Here is a 15,563-nt window from a genome sequence, read left to right as displayed (position 1 = left end):
GGTGGGAGAGAGGAGCCTGGGGAAAAGGCTGCGGGAGCTTCAGCAGTTATTGAATGACAGCATTCTCAAGTTCTCCTTGTTCCTGGTCTGTCCTCTGAGGCTGTGGGCTCCTGCCCTCTGCTTTTATTCCTGAGAATGAAGTTCACTGAGTCACCTCAATCATTTTGACTCTGCCCCTTCGGAGACTCCCATGAAGGTCCTCTTTCCCTCTTCAAAATGGCCTATTTTGTCATTCTTGGATTGTTGAAAGTTGCTTTAAACTTGATGTGGACATAAGCAGACTGTAAATCCATTAAAAATAGAAACAAAAGGAATGGTGGCCAGGCATGGTGACACTCACCTAGGGTCCCAGCTACTCGGGAAGCTGACGCTGGAGAATTGCTTGAGCCCGGGAGCCTGTGGTTGCAGTGAACCGAGAACATGCCACTGCACTCACCCTGGGCAACAGAATAAGACCTTGTTTCAAAAATAAAAATAGAAACAAAAGGAATGGGCGGTTTGCCTCTGGGGCCCTCCAGGCTAGGTGAGCACCCAACCCCATTGGGTCTGTTTGTCTCTCTAAAGCATTCCTCTCTGGGACATCACCTTCCTCGAACCCAAAGAGCAAGGGTTCTGTAGAGCATTTACTAGGAGCTGACTTGATGCTGCCCTCTGATTCAGCTGGGCGTGAAGACAAGGCAGGCCTCAGCTTCTCCACTTCCCTCGTGGGGAGACACTTCGGGGTAACCAAATCGCTGTTCTAGAAGCTATGGCAGAAAGAGCATTTCCAGTTCACCAAGTTAGTCTTCTCAGAGCGCCCAAACTCCCCTTTCTGGGTCTTCTTCCCTCTTCAGTGGCATCCTTCAAACCCTCCAGATAGGGGCATCTTTGGGCTTTCATTTCCTCCCAGGTGTGAGTGACTCTAACAGCCTCGGTTCCCCAGAGTGCAGGTTCAGAAAATGCAGTGGAATGGGACTCCCCAGATCCCAAGGGAAGAGCTGGCATCACTTCCTCAGAGTGGGCGCTCCTGGGGGGACTCATCCCAGCTCAAGAAAGTAACTCTCCAGTCACAACCAACTTTCCCAAGGGGTACAGTGGGAATTGCCAAGCACTGCAAGAAGAGAGGACACTGGCTTTTCCAGCCAGCTTGGAGGAAGAGGAGGAGGCAAAAAAGGAGGGGGAGGAAGAGGAAAAAGGAGGATGAGGAGGAAATGGAGAAGGAGGAGGAAAAAAGAAAAGGAGGAGGACAAAGAGGGAAAAGGAGGAAGAGGAAGAGGAGGAGGAAAACAGAAAATGAGGGGAAGGAGGAAAAATGAGGAGGAGAAGGAAAAGGAGGAGGAGGAAGAGGGGGAGGAGGAGGAGCAGCAGCAGGAGGCAAATCTCCATCCCCACAGCAAAAGCAGGTGCTGGAGCCAGAGCCCAGAGTGTGGGAGCTAATGGGAATCAGCTTGCTGGAGGGGAGGGGACCAAATTAAGGAATGGCGGGGGCTCGGCTGCTGAGAGGGGGCTGGGAAAAGCAGGCTGATTGAGACCAGCTGTTGTGCCTCTGTCTCTTGAGATCTTTGGACTCTGCCCAGGATAGCCTCACACCCTATCATAAACAACTAGGAACTTGCAGAGTCCGCCTCGGGCAGCCCAAAGCTCCTCTGGCTCCCAGAGCCCTCCAAAACAAAAGACCACAGAGGCACTCTCCATCCAGCAGCCAGACGCCTCCTTCTTGACACCAGCCCCCACCCCTTGTCTGCTCGCGCCCAGGAAAGGCCTGAAGGAAGAGGCCGGGGAAAGAGCCCTCCCTCTCTCCCTTGTCCCTCCATCCACCCAGCGCCTGCATCTGGAGACCCTATGGCCCGGGCTCACTGGGGCTGCTGCCCCTGGCTGGTCCTCCTCTGTGGTATGTGCATCCTAGCTTCCACTGGAAGGCACCTCTGACCTCTCCCCTCTGAGCTCAGAAAGGGTTGGAGTGAGGGGTGGGGCACGAGTCTCTTTTTCTGTTGCTTCCTCTCTCTGACTTGAGGAAGAGGCACCTCAGGGCCAGTGTTGGGGGCCCTCGTGACTTGGATCGAGTCTGGTTTGGCACCTTTACATTCCCCCGTTAAAGAAAAAATATTATTCTGACACTCGTTAAAACGGTAAGGAAAACTTAATTTAAGACTACCGCATTGCAATAGAGGAGAGAGATGGGACTCAACTCTGATTACAGAAAAGACTTCCAGGGATCTGTAGCCAAGGAGCAGAGTGAGGGGGTCAGTGGATGGAAAAGTATTAAGAGGAGATAGCAAGGGTAGGGGGATTCTTGCTGACAGCAGGCCAGAGTGATCAGATATCAAGGGTGTCTAAACTGACCTAGCAAGATTCTTGCTAAGACTGGGTGATGCAGGCCTGGCAAGGGCAGGACAGACACAGAAGGCCAAGGTCAAGGCCAAGTGGAGAAGAGGCTTTGGGGGAGCCTAACTAAACTTTGGTCAGGGAGAGAGTCTTCATCATTCCTGCGGCACCCTCTCTGTCCTCAACTAGGTGCCCAGCCCAGCGCTCCCACCTTAGCCTTCCTTCCTTTGTTATCTGTCGGCAGGGCCTGATCATTCAGTGTCCAGTTCCTGAGCACCTACCCAGAGCCAGGCCTTGTGCCAGGGACCACAGAGTCATTCAGCTGCAGAGCCTACTCTTGGGAACCCCTGCTTTGCTGCCTCAGAGAACAGCATATTCTGGTGTCCAGAGAGACATAAGTTGGCTGTATCCCGCTTCTTATGTTAGCATCTCAGTGCCAACATTTTGCCAGGGATCTGTTTCTACAGAAATGGGTGTTCATTTTCTTAAATAAACAGTATGAGTCACATCTGATCCTTGAGTTTATGAGACCAAGACAAAATCACGCAGAGCGTTCATGGTGATGAACCCCAGCCACCCTCCTTGCATCTGTAGCTCAACCCACTCAAAAGTGTGGCTGGGTGTGGTGGCTCATGCCTGTAATCCCAGCTCTTTGGGAGGCCATGGCAGGTGGATCACTTGAGGTCAGAAGTTCGAGACCAGCCTGGCCAACATGGTGAAACACCATCTCTACTAAAATTACAAAAATTAGCCAGGCATGGTGGCACACACTTGTAATCCTAGCTCCTCAAGGGGTGGAGGCAGGAGAATCGCTTGAACCCAGTAGGCAGAGACTGCAGTGAGCCAAGATCATGCCACTGCACTCCAGCCTGGGCAAAAGAGGGAGACTCCATCTCAAAAAAAAAAAAAAAAAAAGGTGCAGAGGGGTGTTGGGTGCAGTGACTCACGCCTGTAATCCCAACACTTTGGGAGGCCGAGGCAGGTGGATCACTTGAGGTCAGGAGTTTGAGACCAGCCTGGCCAATATAGTGAAACCCATCTCTACTAAAAATACAAAAATTAGCTGGGTGTGGTGGGTGCATGCCTGTAGTCCTAGCTACTTGGGAGGCTGAAGCAGGAGAATTGCTTGAACCCGGGAGGCAGAGGTTGCAGTGAGCTGAAATCGCCCCACTGCACTCCAGCCTGGGTGACAGAGAGAGACTCTGTCTCAAAAAAAAAAAGGGGTGAGGCCAGGGGGAGTGTAACGTCTCCCCACACTCAGGGCCCCATTACCCTCTAGGGAAATCCCTCCCTAAAAGACAGAGGGGTTAGAGGCAAGAACTATCAGAGACCACTGGGCTTTCAGGGCAGGAAGGGACTTTGTCTAATTCAAGCCCCTCCTTTCCAGAGGTCCAGAGCCTGGAGAACTTAGTCCAGTGCCTGGCACACAGTAGGCGCTTAGATGTTTGCTCAATATTGGGGGGGTCACTCTTGAGTCACTCTAAATTTGGGGCAGAGCCCTAACTGGAAACTAGATCTCCATATACTCTGTCCCTTCTGTGGCATCACCCTTTCCAGGCCCGCCTCTCATACTTGGCAGAGTGGGAGGACAGAAAGGACACTCACCTCTTTTGTATTAAGATGGCCTGGGTTCAAATCCCTGTTCTACCACTGACTGCTGGTGGCACAAGTTAGACAAGTTACCAGATCTCTCTGGGCCTTGACTTGCTCCTCTGCAGAAACTGAACAATAATTTCCACCTCATAGGGATGTCACAAATATCAAATGAGATACTGTAGGTGAATTGCTACGTTCAGTATCTGGCACATAGTAGGGTGTCTTTAAATGCTAATTAATCCACCTTTCCCCACCATGGAAGACTGGGATTTCTGTCTAATATATTGAAAATGAGCCTGGAACGATAGGCAAAGATTTGGACTATAAGAAACAGTGCAAGCAGGCCTTAAATTGAAGTCAACCCAGTGTATTATACAATTAGATTTATAAAAGGCTAAAATGAAGGTGGGGTGATTAATTAGTGTGATCCTCTAGAGCATTTCAAAGAAAATTTGATAACAAAAATTTAATTTACACACAACTTTTCCACTTCACTAAACCCTGAAAAGACCCAATTAGATTAGAAGAAAAATTGATTTAATGAGCACTAAAACCCATCCAAAAGTGGCAATCACTTGTCTATGAAACAGATTTATTTGATTGTGACCCAGGGTGCTATCCAATTCGACCTGATTTCCTATGAAATGTGATTATTTTTATCCTCAAGTAGAGCTGGCCAGCTTCGTGCGTTTCAAAGGACGGAGGCCCTGCGGGGCGGGCTGAGGTCCTTCCCTCTCTGGTAACTAGCTGGTCCCCAAATGACCCTGGGTTTCTCTCCGGGCTTCTAGCTTGTGCCTGGGGCCACCCAAAGCCAGCGGATCTTGGAGGGCAGGATGTGAGAAACTGTTCCACCAACCCTCCTGTGAGTAGCCCCCGCCCCCGCTCCCGCCCCGCGCACAAGCCCCCTTCCCCCCAGCGCACCTCCCCGCCACCCTGCCCCACTCACCCCTGCATTGAGGCACCCCCGCTGTGCCCTATCGTCTTCTCCATCCCCCATTCGCTCAGTTGGTAGCCCCTCCCCCTATCAGGCTTTCTCCTGATTTCCGGACTCTGGGGCCCCTACCCCTTCCACTCCCTCCCCTCCACATCAGTGCCCTCCCCTCCCTCCCACTCATTCCCCGCAGCAGGTTATCTGCTTCCGTGCTGATCTGGGTCTGGGAAACCCCGCTAGGAGGTGGGAGGAGGGCAGGAGGGCCCTAGCTGGCCTTTGGCTGAGGCCAGGCAGAGGCTAGGAAGATGGGAGGGAAAAAAGACAAATTCTAGAGTGACAGCAAAAGGAGAAGCACAGAAGGGAAGAGGGAGGAAGACAGGGGTTAGAAGAGGCAACGGAGGCCGGGCACTGTGGCTGACACCTGTAATCCCAGCACTTTGGGAGGCCAAGTCGGGTGGATCACCTGAGGTCAAGAGTTCGAGACCAGCCTGGGCAACATGGTGAAACCCGTCTCTACTAAAAATAAAAAAAAATGAGCTAGGCATGGTGGCGGGTCCCTGTAATCCCCACTACTTGGGAGGCTGAGGCAGAAGAATTGCTTGAACCCAGGAAGCAGAGGTTGCAGGGAGCCGAGATCGTGCCACTATACTCCAGTCTGGGCAACAGAGCGAGACTGTCTCAAAAACAAAACAAAACAAAACCAAAACCAAAGAAAAGCCAAAGGAAGGGCAAGAGAGGGAGGCCTAGGGCGTGAAGATGAGGAAAAGGTCCCGCAGAAGGGGCTTGAGTAGTCAGCTTCCTAGCTGGGGAGCAGAGTGATTCTTTCTACAATCAGAGTAGGGGCTAAGGGGTAGGCATGCCAGCAGCACTGTAAGCCATGGGAAAAACGCAGTACATCTGCTAGCAATATCAACTTTATGGGACCCCCTAGGGCAGGCAGGTGGGTGGGCGAACCACATTACTTTTATGTTAAAACAAACATGGATATATTGTGGAGTAGAAAGCAAAACAGCACAAACGAAAACATGCTTTTCGTTTTAAAGCTAAAACGACCTGTAAAGAAATAGAGAACTGGTCTGGAAAGGGTCTTTCTGGGCAATATCTCAAACTGTTGGGGGCATTCATTCACTCTCCTCTGCCATTTGGGACCAGTGGGTGGCAACCTGAAAAAGCCCTGCCAAGGGAAGGTTGCCAGATAAAATACAGGACACCCAGTTACATTTGAATTTTAGATAACAAATAAGAATTTACTGCAAGTATGCCCCAAATTGTGCATGTTTTAATGTAAGTATTACATTAAAACATTATACATTGTTTATTTGAAATGCAAACATAACTAGGTGAGTGTCCTGTATTTTTATTTACTAATCTGGCAACCCTACCCCAGGTAGCCAAAGAAGGACCATCTGCATGGCCTGGCCCAGTGCCAGAGCTCAGACCCCTGCAGTTCTCACCCACACCCGCATCCCAGACTCAGGTCCCGTTACTGTCACAAGGGGTCCCTTTCCAAACTCTTCAACACCTCCATCTCCACCCAGCCCAGGCATCTTTATCTAGACTAAGTGGTAACATCAGTTGCCGCCCCAACCCTTCCCAAGCCAGGTCAGCCTAACTTTCCCCAACCCCTGCTTCAGGAGAGGCTGGGGGTTCTTCTGGAGGCCAGGGGCCCATGTGTGATTTTCTTTAAGCAACATGTGTATCTGTTTGTTTGTGTCTCGATATCTTCTTGTCATCTGTCAGTACCTTCCAGTTACTGTGGTCAACACCACAGTGTCACTCACAGCCCTCCGCCAGCAGATGCAGACCCAGAATCTCTCAGCCTACATCATCCCAGACACGGATGCTCACATGGTAAGAGACAGCCTCCCTCCCCCTTGCCCTCTCTGATTTCCTGGGTCAGAGACCACAAACAGTAGCTGTTAAAACTCAGAAGATGAAGACAGAGAAAGGATCTGACAGGCAAAGGGAGGGAAGTGGAGAGCATGGACATGGTAGTTTTAGGGCAACTGAAAGAATGTATCCTTCTACATAGGCAGGGAGACATTGCCAAACCTCCTTAACCTCAAGAAATTAAACTATAAACAACTTCAGAATCAATTTTCATCAATTCCTAGAAGGCAGATCCAGAATGAATGTTTAGGGTATCCCTGCCCTAGGAGGTTAGAAGGCGGGCTGGAAATTGGACTGAAAGAACTCTAAGCTCCCTTCCGGCCCAGGCCTTCCCATACTCTGTGGAATGGAGTGGCAAAATGATCCAAAATCCTGGGTTATGGGAGTATGGGGTTGATTGTGGAGGGGGGCACCCATCCCACCGTTTCCCATCACTAGCTCCACCTTCCATACCATCCACCTTTCCAACACCAGCCCATTTGGGAGAGAGGGCATTTTCAGTGTCAATGAGCTTGTTTGAATTAGTTTTCCTACATGCTGGGAAGGGCTAAGAATGTTGGGTAAGTGTCTGAACTTCCCTGAGCCTCAGTTTCCTCTTCTGCAAAGAGAAATGGGTCTGTAATGAGATCTATCTCCAAGGATTATGAGGATCAAAATATGATAATATGTAAAGCCCTTTGCAGAAGTTATGATGTTCCCAGTCTACTGTGCTTGACTCAGGAGGGAGAAGGGTTAGCTGGAGGGGAAATCCCAAACGAACCAAAAGACAGGACCCTAGACTGCATAGAATTTGCAGGGCAGGGCAACAAGGCTCCTTTGCAGAACAGTCCAGTGTTGCACTGAGTCCAGTGTGGATGGGGCGGGGCGGGGGGTGTTGAATTGCAAAAGTTACGGTTGCTCAAAGGAAGGGAAGATATTGAAGGCTGGGAGAGTTACAGAGGACTTCCTGGAAGAGGCACTTGGTATGCTTGGGCTTGTAGCTGACAAGGGGTTGGAGCTGACAGACAGAAATAACTGGGATGTGGTTGGGGGCCTTTCATGTGGGATCTGACACCACGAAAAAGGCTAATGATGGTGTTGTTGATTTCCTAGAACGAGTACATCGGCCAACATGACGAGAGGCGTGCGTGGATTACAGGCTTTACAGGGTCTGCAGGTGACAATCATTATGCAGCCCCATTGCTTTTGTTGGTAGATCCAGAGGTGGTCACAGAGGACCTAATGTGGCTAGTGTCTCAGCATCTGGGACCCCAGAACCTACTGTAGAGAAAACCCTTCTACTCCCTCTGTCTCCCTCCACCAGCCCAAAGCCATCATATTCCCCAGGGCACATATCTCATAGCCCACCAGCCATTTTCTGTGTAGAAATGAGGCAGAGGCTGCCTTCCCATGCTCATTACCTCTGCTGCAGCCAGGCCCAGTCTGGCACTCCTGGGCTCCATTTCTGAATAGTTGCTACTTCTACCTCTAACCACTAAGAATCTGCCGATTCCCTTCACATGAGGGCTCATTTGGGGACAAAGCTTTCCTTTGCCAGTTGCTTTACGGACAACATCACTTCACATGGCCAAATGAGACACAAACAGAAGCCCTTGATGAGATCACAGTGTCTGAAGGGGCCTCGCACCGTGATCCTGGCCCATTGAATGAAATCCAAGTTTCCTTTTCTGATCCTCAAACGTTCCTCCTTGGGCTTCAAACTACCCTGCCTTGTGCATCATAGGCTCTTTTTCCCTTTGCCAAAATCTCTGGATTATTCTTCCCCACCAGTCCTCAGCTGAGCCTCTGCCTTAGCGTCCCGATCAGCCACCGAGTCTTTACGCTGAGCCCCATCTTTCCTGAGAGCGCCTACTTGCAGCCAAAAGTTGACCTCACTTCTGCTGAAAGTCCACAAGCAGCCCTCGACACAAAGCAGAGGTGCCTGATTCAGGACACCTTTCTGCCAGCTCCCCCCATAGCTCTTTTTAACATCTCCTTCCTCACTTCCTTCCAATGGAGGAGAGAATCTCTTTCCAGAGGCCCCTCGTGGCATTCTCAGAGCCAGCACTGCATTGCACATCCATCAGCTAATGCCACGTTCCTCCCCTTCACCCTCACCTGCAAGTTTCTCTGTTCTGCCCCAGGAACTGCAGTGGTGACCATGAAGAAAGCAGCTGTCTGGACCGACAGTCGCTACTGGACTCAGGCTGAGCGGCAGATGGACTGCAACTGGGAGCTCCATAAGGAAGGTAGAAGGGCCGCATGGATTTGTCCCCCAAGTCTTGGGACCTGGACTAGGTTCAGGAAGATATAGGTGAGAGCATGCATGTAAGACCATGCTGGGTCCCTATGGGGAGCTTAGGAAATTTGAGGCCATCACTGACCTTCAAGGCTGATCTCAAGGAAGACACACGTGGTAGGACCGTCAGACAGAACCCCTGGCTGCAGGGCCTTGGGCTGGCCCTGGGGGTGACCTCTGCATCCCTTCCTATCTTTCTTTCAGTTGGCACCACTCCTATTGTCACCTGGCTCCTCACCGAGATTCCTGCTGGAGGGTGTGTGGGCTTTGACCCCTTCCTCTTATCCATTGGTATGGTCTTCCCTCAGCCCCTGAATTTGTCCATGCCAACAAGGGTGACTTAGCTTTCCTGGGATATAAAGAAATGGACCTTGGTAGAAGGAGGGGCGGTGGGACTATAAAGATAGAGCATTTGAAATTGTAGTTGCAGAATGTTTTGCAATGAGGATGTATTCATGGAATTGTGTAATTAAAATACATTTAAAAGAATCAGTACAAATATTTTAAAATCCATGAGTGCAGAGACCCAACCTAGAAGACTCAGTGAATCATTAAAGATCCAGTGGATGAATAGGCAGAATGTGCTTGAACTCAGAACCATCCTCTGTGCCCTGGAACCCTGCCAATGATGGTGCTGGAATCACATGGTAACCCTCTTCTGGAAGGTAGCTTAGAAGGGTCAAAAGAGTTGGGAGGGCCTCTGAGTTGTTTTTATTTAAAAAAAAAAAAAAAAAAGGCCCCTGAGAATACAACTTTCTGAGTTCTGGGGCCCCAGACAGCTGGCCAGCCCATTCTCCCAAAGGGGAGTCCTTATGAATATGTACTGAAAGGCTTGTGCTTTAGAACTGGCTTCATTGCCAGCCTGTCCAATGGCCAGAACATCACCATTCCTTTGGACTGTGACATTGAAGCCCTGATAAAATAATTAGTGCCCAAAAGAAGGACCACCCACAGCCACTGGCAATGTAAAAGACAAGCTTAGCCAATTTGTGGCGGTCAGTGTTCGAGTAGGCTCAGGGCATTAGGCTTGGAAAGCAGAAAGAGGATGAGAAACATACCCCAGCATGGGCACACATGCCGGGGGATGGGGGGGGGGGCAGGCTGCTGGGGCAGGCGCAGGGCAGCTGGGCTGCAAATGGAGGCAAAGGGAACCAGGACTAACTGCTTGAATCACAATTTTTTCCTGAGGTGTAAATGGGCAAGGGACAAGTGACTCCTTCCTGTCTCTGCAGACACCTGGGAGAGTTATAATCTGGCCCTCCAAGGCTCTAACAGACAGCTGGTGTCCATCACAACCAACCTTGTGGACCTGGTGTGGGGATCAGAAAGGCCACCTGTTCCAAATCAACCCATTTATGCCCTGCAGGAGGCATTCACAGGTGATTCAGTAAGCCCAGTTTCCTTCCCAACTTGTAGCAACGCAAGTCCCGGCTGCTATTCCGTAGGTGGCGAACTTCATCATCAGAGGTACCAAAGCAGTGGTTTGCAAACCTTAGCATGCACATGAGTCACCTGGGATGCTTGTTTAAAATGCAGATTTCAGGGCCCCCTCCCCTTGAGGAGTCTGAATCAAAATGTCCTCCGACCATACTTAGAAAATGTTGGATTAAAGAATGTTAGGATTTGAAGCAAGATGGAGTAGGAAGGGAGGAAAGAAGGAAAACAGAGAAAGATGAGAGGAAATATCCAACCCCTTTCAAGAGAGATAAAAAAGCATGATATGATTTGCTTGTCTGGTGGCGGAGACTGATTCATAATGAATCATTCAGACCTTTACTTGTGACCCTCTTGTGATGAAGAATTTAGATTTGTGAGATGGCTGGGGTCAGGTGGGCCAGGAGTGGACAGAATAAGTAAATAACTAAGTTCAGAGTCATTCTGTAGCACAGATGACAGTTCAGGTTTTGCTGGACCAATCAGGAAAGTTAGAAAAATATAACATCAATAACCTTGACCCTGTTGACACTATCTAAATACATCACAAAAGAACAGTATGTTGTAAGATTCCTGTAAGTCGTAACTAAAGTCCTGACCAGGACCGGGCTACTGATTATGAATCAGTATCTTGGCCACCAACCACTCCTATCTCCCTGGGAATTCTGAATGAGCCAATGAACTTGGATTCCTAGTAACAGTGATCAAGCCAAGAGATCCCTTTCCACATGCAAGTCCACACAATTTCTCATTTAGAAAGGAGCCAATAAAGCAGAAGGGAGATTTCAAAATAGCAGCCTTGATGAAACAAGTGAAAATTGTGTCCATTTTTCTTTATCTGTTCTGATATAAATTGTAGAATCATTCTTTCTGCATCTTGACACCATTTTAAAAGAAACTTGCTATCCAAGACTGTTAAATCATAAATAAAACTCATCTTATTCAGATAAAGAAAGTCAAAGTTATGTCGGGAAGGAGAGGAGAAAAAACAGAAAAACCTTTCTGGGGCTGGAAGGGTTTTGTCACTTCCCAAAAGTGAGGGGATGCCGAGTCATTGCACACTGCCAGTCTTCAAGAAAAAGGCACCTGGAGCTTGAGTTTGGAAGCTAAAGAACAGAGTTCAGCTTCAATAAGCTTATAGAGACAAGAGAGACTTTCCAGCCACTTGCAGGTTTTAAAGGAGAAAGGAGAGTGCAAAGGGCAGAACATGAAAAGTTCGCTACTCAAAGATACCTGTACGCACCAGACCGTTGAAATTTGGGTTCATTTGGTTTCTCAGAAAGGTATCATATTCCTGAACCTTGAAAACATAATTGCAAGTGAAAGAAGCCAGTCAGAGAAGGCCTGGCCTTCTCAATGGAATTGTACAATTCCATTTGTATGAAATATCCAGCATTGGCAAATCCATAGAGACAGAAAATAAATTAGTGGTTTCCTGGGGCTCAGGGGAGGGGGGATAGGGAGTGACTCCTTAGTGAGCACAGGGTTTCCTTTGGGGATGATGAAAATGTTCTAGAATTAGATCGTGGCGATGGTTGCACAACATTGTGAGTGTGCTGAAAGCCACTGAATTGTGTACTTTCAAAAGGTTAAAATGATACGTTTTATGCTATGTGTATTTTACACATAACATAAATTATGTGTTAAATATGTAGTAAAATAAACCTGCAAAATGTATTGTACCCAAAGCTTTGGTCATTGTTGAATAGTTTTACCGGTTTACACGAAATATTTTTCGCGTCATTAAGTTATTTACGCTCATATCTGAACCCAACTAGGACTCTTTATGGCCTTCGGCCAGCAAACTCCTAGTCCTGCCTGGTGTAGATTCTTTGAATACCTTGCAGGGGGCAGGGACAGAAGATGAAAACTAAAGTCCTAGAACCTGGATATAAGCAACTGAGAAAGGACGGTGCTGTGACACAGAGTTTAAGGACAGATTTGGAGACTGACAATGTTATCAAGACAGTAGTGTCTGTACAGATTAAGAGCGTGGACCATGCAGTCAGACAGACCAGAGTTCAAATCCCAGCTCTGCGTCTTGCATCCATGAAACCCTAGACAAGTCACTTTACCTCTCTGAAGCCTCAGTTTCCTTATCTGTAAAATGGGATGGGTAAGCATTAGAACAATGCACATGGAGTACTTAGACCAGTACCCGTGGCTTAGTAAATACTACAGTTACCGCAGAGGACAAGGTTGAACATAGCCCCAGCCCTACCCCTTTGTCCTTCAACTAGAACTGCTCTCCTGATCTCAGTCTGCATGCTTATTTATTAATCAGAAAGATATAAGAGTTACTACATCTCAAGATACCATTTAGTGTCCTTTACAAATATTAATTCATTCCATCCTCATAGCAACCCTGTTGAGGCAGATACTTATTATACTTCATCCCCATTTTACAGATGTGCAAAATGAGACACAGAGGGGTTAAGTAATTTGCCCAAGATCACCCATCCAGTAATGGCAAAGCCAGGATTTGAGCCCCATCTTAGTGCAGGGCCCATGTCATTAAGAGTTTGTTTGAGGAAAGGGTTCTGCTGCTTTTTAAGAGGATGCAAAACTGTTACTCTAAGGCTGACCTTCCAGGAACCAAGTGCCAAAGGCAAGGTCTGTCACTTACACTTTCTTTGGGCTCCTTTGCTTCTAGGGAGCACTTGGCAGGAGAAAGTATCTGGCGTCCGAAGTCAGATGCAGAAGCATCAGAAGGCCCCAACTGCCGTCCTTCTGTCGGCGCTTGAGGAGACGGCCTGTGAGTGTGGATTTGCAGACATGGGTAGCCGCCTGGGTCTCCCCAATGCCCCAAGCCTCCCAGGCCCTGTAGCACAAAGCTAGCTCCTCCCCAAATAACCGTGTGCCCACCAGTTCTTCAGAACTCCATGGCCACAGCCCGTGAGAACCAAGAAGGGTAAGGGGGCAGGAGCTCATGGCTGCAGAAAAAGGACACAAGGTAGCCCTGAGCAAGCCGGTACCAGCCCACAGGCCACCAGAGGAATGAACTGACCATGGCAGCAAAGTGCTTCCGTCTCATTAAGGGGAGGAGGACCAGCAAATGCCTCCCAACAACCTAGCCACTACCCCAGGGCACTCACACTCCCAGCTTTAGCACCCAGTGGGACCCTACTCTTTCTGGTATGGCTCAGGACTTCTTGTCTGATCCCTATGGCTGGGCTTCAGATATTCCAGGGACCCACTGGAACTGTGTGCTGACTGCTAAGTATCTGCATTTTTCTGGGGGGAAAGAGCCATAACTCTCAACAGCATCTCAAAGACCGCCCCCCTCCCAAAAAAAAAAAAAAAAAAAAAAAGATTGAGTAACATGCAGGGGTAGATGATGCAAACATGTTGCTGGTAATCTTTGGGGGCCAAAAGAAACTGTAGGGCAAAAGTGTCAGAAATGCTTGCCTCAGGCTAGGCACGGTGATTCACGCCTGTAATCCCAGCACTTTGGGAGGCCAAGGCGGGCGGATCATCTAAAGTCAGGAGTTCAAGACCAGTCTGACCAACATGTTGAAACCCCGCCTCTATTAAAAATACAAAAATTAGTTGGGCGTGGTGGCGGGCACCTGTAATCCCAGCTACTTGGGTGGGTGAGGCAGGAGACTTGCTTGAACCTGGGAGGTGGAGGTTGCAGTGAGAGCTTGCCACTGCACTCCAGCCTGGGCGACAGAGCAAGATACTGTCAAAAAAAAGGAAGGAAGGGAGGGAGGGAGGGAGGGAGGGAGGGAGGGAGGGAGGGAGGAAGGAAGGAAGGAAGGAAGGAAGGAAGGAAGGAAGGAAGGAAGGAAGGAAGGAAGGAAGGAAGGAAGGAAGGGAGGGAGGGAGGAAGGAAGGAAAGAAAAAAAGAAAAGAAAAGCTTGCCTCAGGCAGATCAGCATTAAATAGTCCTTGTCAATTCTCTTCCCAGGGCTCTTCAACCTTCGAGCCAGTGACATCCCCTATAACCCCTTCTTCTATTCCTACACACTGCTCACAGACTCTTCTATCAGGTATGGCTTTTCCTTAGTTTGCTGTCGTGGACTTCCTCCAACTTCCACCCTCTCGATGCCCCACCACTGATCCTGCCTTAATGTACAGCCCTCTGGTTGCCCATCAGCTTGGTGCCTGCCCCAGCACAACCCTTTAGAAAATCCCCTGTTGGCTTTTCCTGACTCTTTAAAACTCTGTCCCTGTTGAATCCCAAATCTGGCCTGCTTGGCTCCCTGGGGCTGGCTTCCTTTGACCTCCAGGAACAAAGGGACTGTGACTGCCTCTGGTCCTTTGCATTCTTAACAGATGCTCAGGACCCTCCTTGCCTTCCCGCCCCATCCAGGTTGTTTGCAAACAAGAGTCGCTTTAGCTCTGAAACCTTGAGCTATCTGAACTCCAGTTGCACAGGCCCCATGTGTGTGCAAATCGAGGATTACAGTCAAGTTCGTGACAGCATCCAGGCCTATGCATTGGGAGATGTGAGGATCTGGATCGGGACCAGCTATACCATGTATGGGATCTATGAAGTGATACCCAAGGTGGGTTTACCAGGCCCCAGCCCAAGCCAGGCACCAATCTCCGCTCCAGGCCTGAGAAGTCTTAATCTAAAGTGGGATGAAACCCCTCAGCCATTCAGTCACCTGGTCAGCCAACAACTGTGCAGTGAGTTCCCTTCTTGGCCTAATTGGGAAGAGACAGAATAGGAAACAGGGATGTTCGTCCAGAGAGTTCATAAAATTGTCAGGAGGCTGGAGAGTATATGGCCTGATCTAGCAGAGACTTTGGAGTCAGCCAAACTTGAAAATGAATTCCAGCTCCGCCCCTAACTAGCTGTGCAGTGACTTTGGACAAGCAACTTAGCCAATCTGGGTCTTTTTCTTCACCTATAAAATGGCAATAAGAGTCCCGACCTCACAGGAGTCGTTCAGTGGAGATTTAAAGGAGATAGTGTATATGGCTGACACATGGTAGGCGTTCAATAAATGGTAGCTGTCATGATACGTACAGGAAACTTACAGTCAGAATAGCCTGTCGAGGCCGGGCACGCTGGCTCAAGCCTGTAATCCCAGCACTTTGCAAGGCCGAGACGGGCGGATCACGAGGTCAGGAAATCGAGACCATCCTGGCTAACATGGTGAAACCCCGTCTCTACTAAAA

The 15,563-nt window shown here is 49.1% G+C and overlaps 1 protein-coding gene across 1 annotated transcript in view; it reads left to right on the top strand.

The window, feature by feature from the left end:
* The first annotated feature begins 1,565 nt into the window (after positions 1-1,565).
* The window catches only part of LOC105468459 (X-prolyl aminopeptidase 2), a 30,821-nt gene continuing 16,823 nt past the window's right edge, over positions 1,566-15,563 (top strand). Inside the window, exons 1-10 of the mRNA XM_011718629.3 lie at positions 1,566-1,870; positions 4,689-4,762; positions 6,572-6,682; positions 7,814-7,877; positions 8,845-8,949; positions 9,204-9,290; positions 10,232-10,378; positions 13,087-13,188; positions 14,344-14,425; positions 14,749-14,944. Coding sequence (XP_011716931.1) covers positions 1,822-1,870; positions 4,689-4,762; positions 6,572-6,682; positions 7,814-7,877; positions 8,845-8,949; positions 9,204-9,290; positions 10,232-10,378; positions 13,087-13,188; positions 14,344-14,425; positions 14,749-14,944 — 1,017 coding nt within the window. The 5' untranslated portion in view covers positions 1,566-1,821. The remainder of the gene's footprint in view (positions 1,871-4,688; positions 4,763-6,571; positions 6,683-7,813; positions 7,878-8,844; positions 8,950-9,203; positions 9,291-10,231; positions 10,379-13,086; positions 13,189-14,343; positions 14,426-14,748; positions 14,945-15,563) is intronic.

This window comes from Macaca nemestrina, chromosome X (genome assembly GCF_043159975.1).
Source record: "Macaca nemestrina isolate mMacNem1 chromosome X, mMacNem.hap1, whole genome shotgun sequence".
NCBI classification, from domain to species: domain Eukaryota; kingdom Metazoa; phylum Chordata; class Mammalia; order Primates; family Cercopithecidae; genus Macaca; species Macaca nemestrina.
This window is presented reverse-complemented; position numbering and strand designations above follow the sequence as displayed.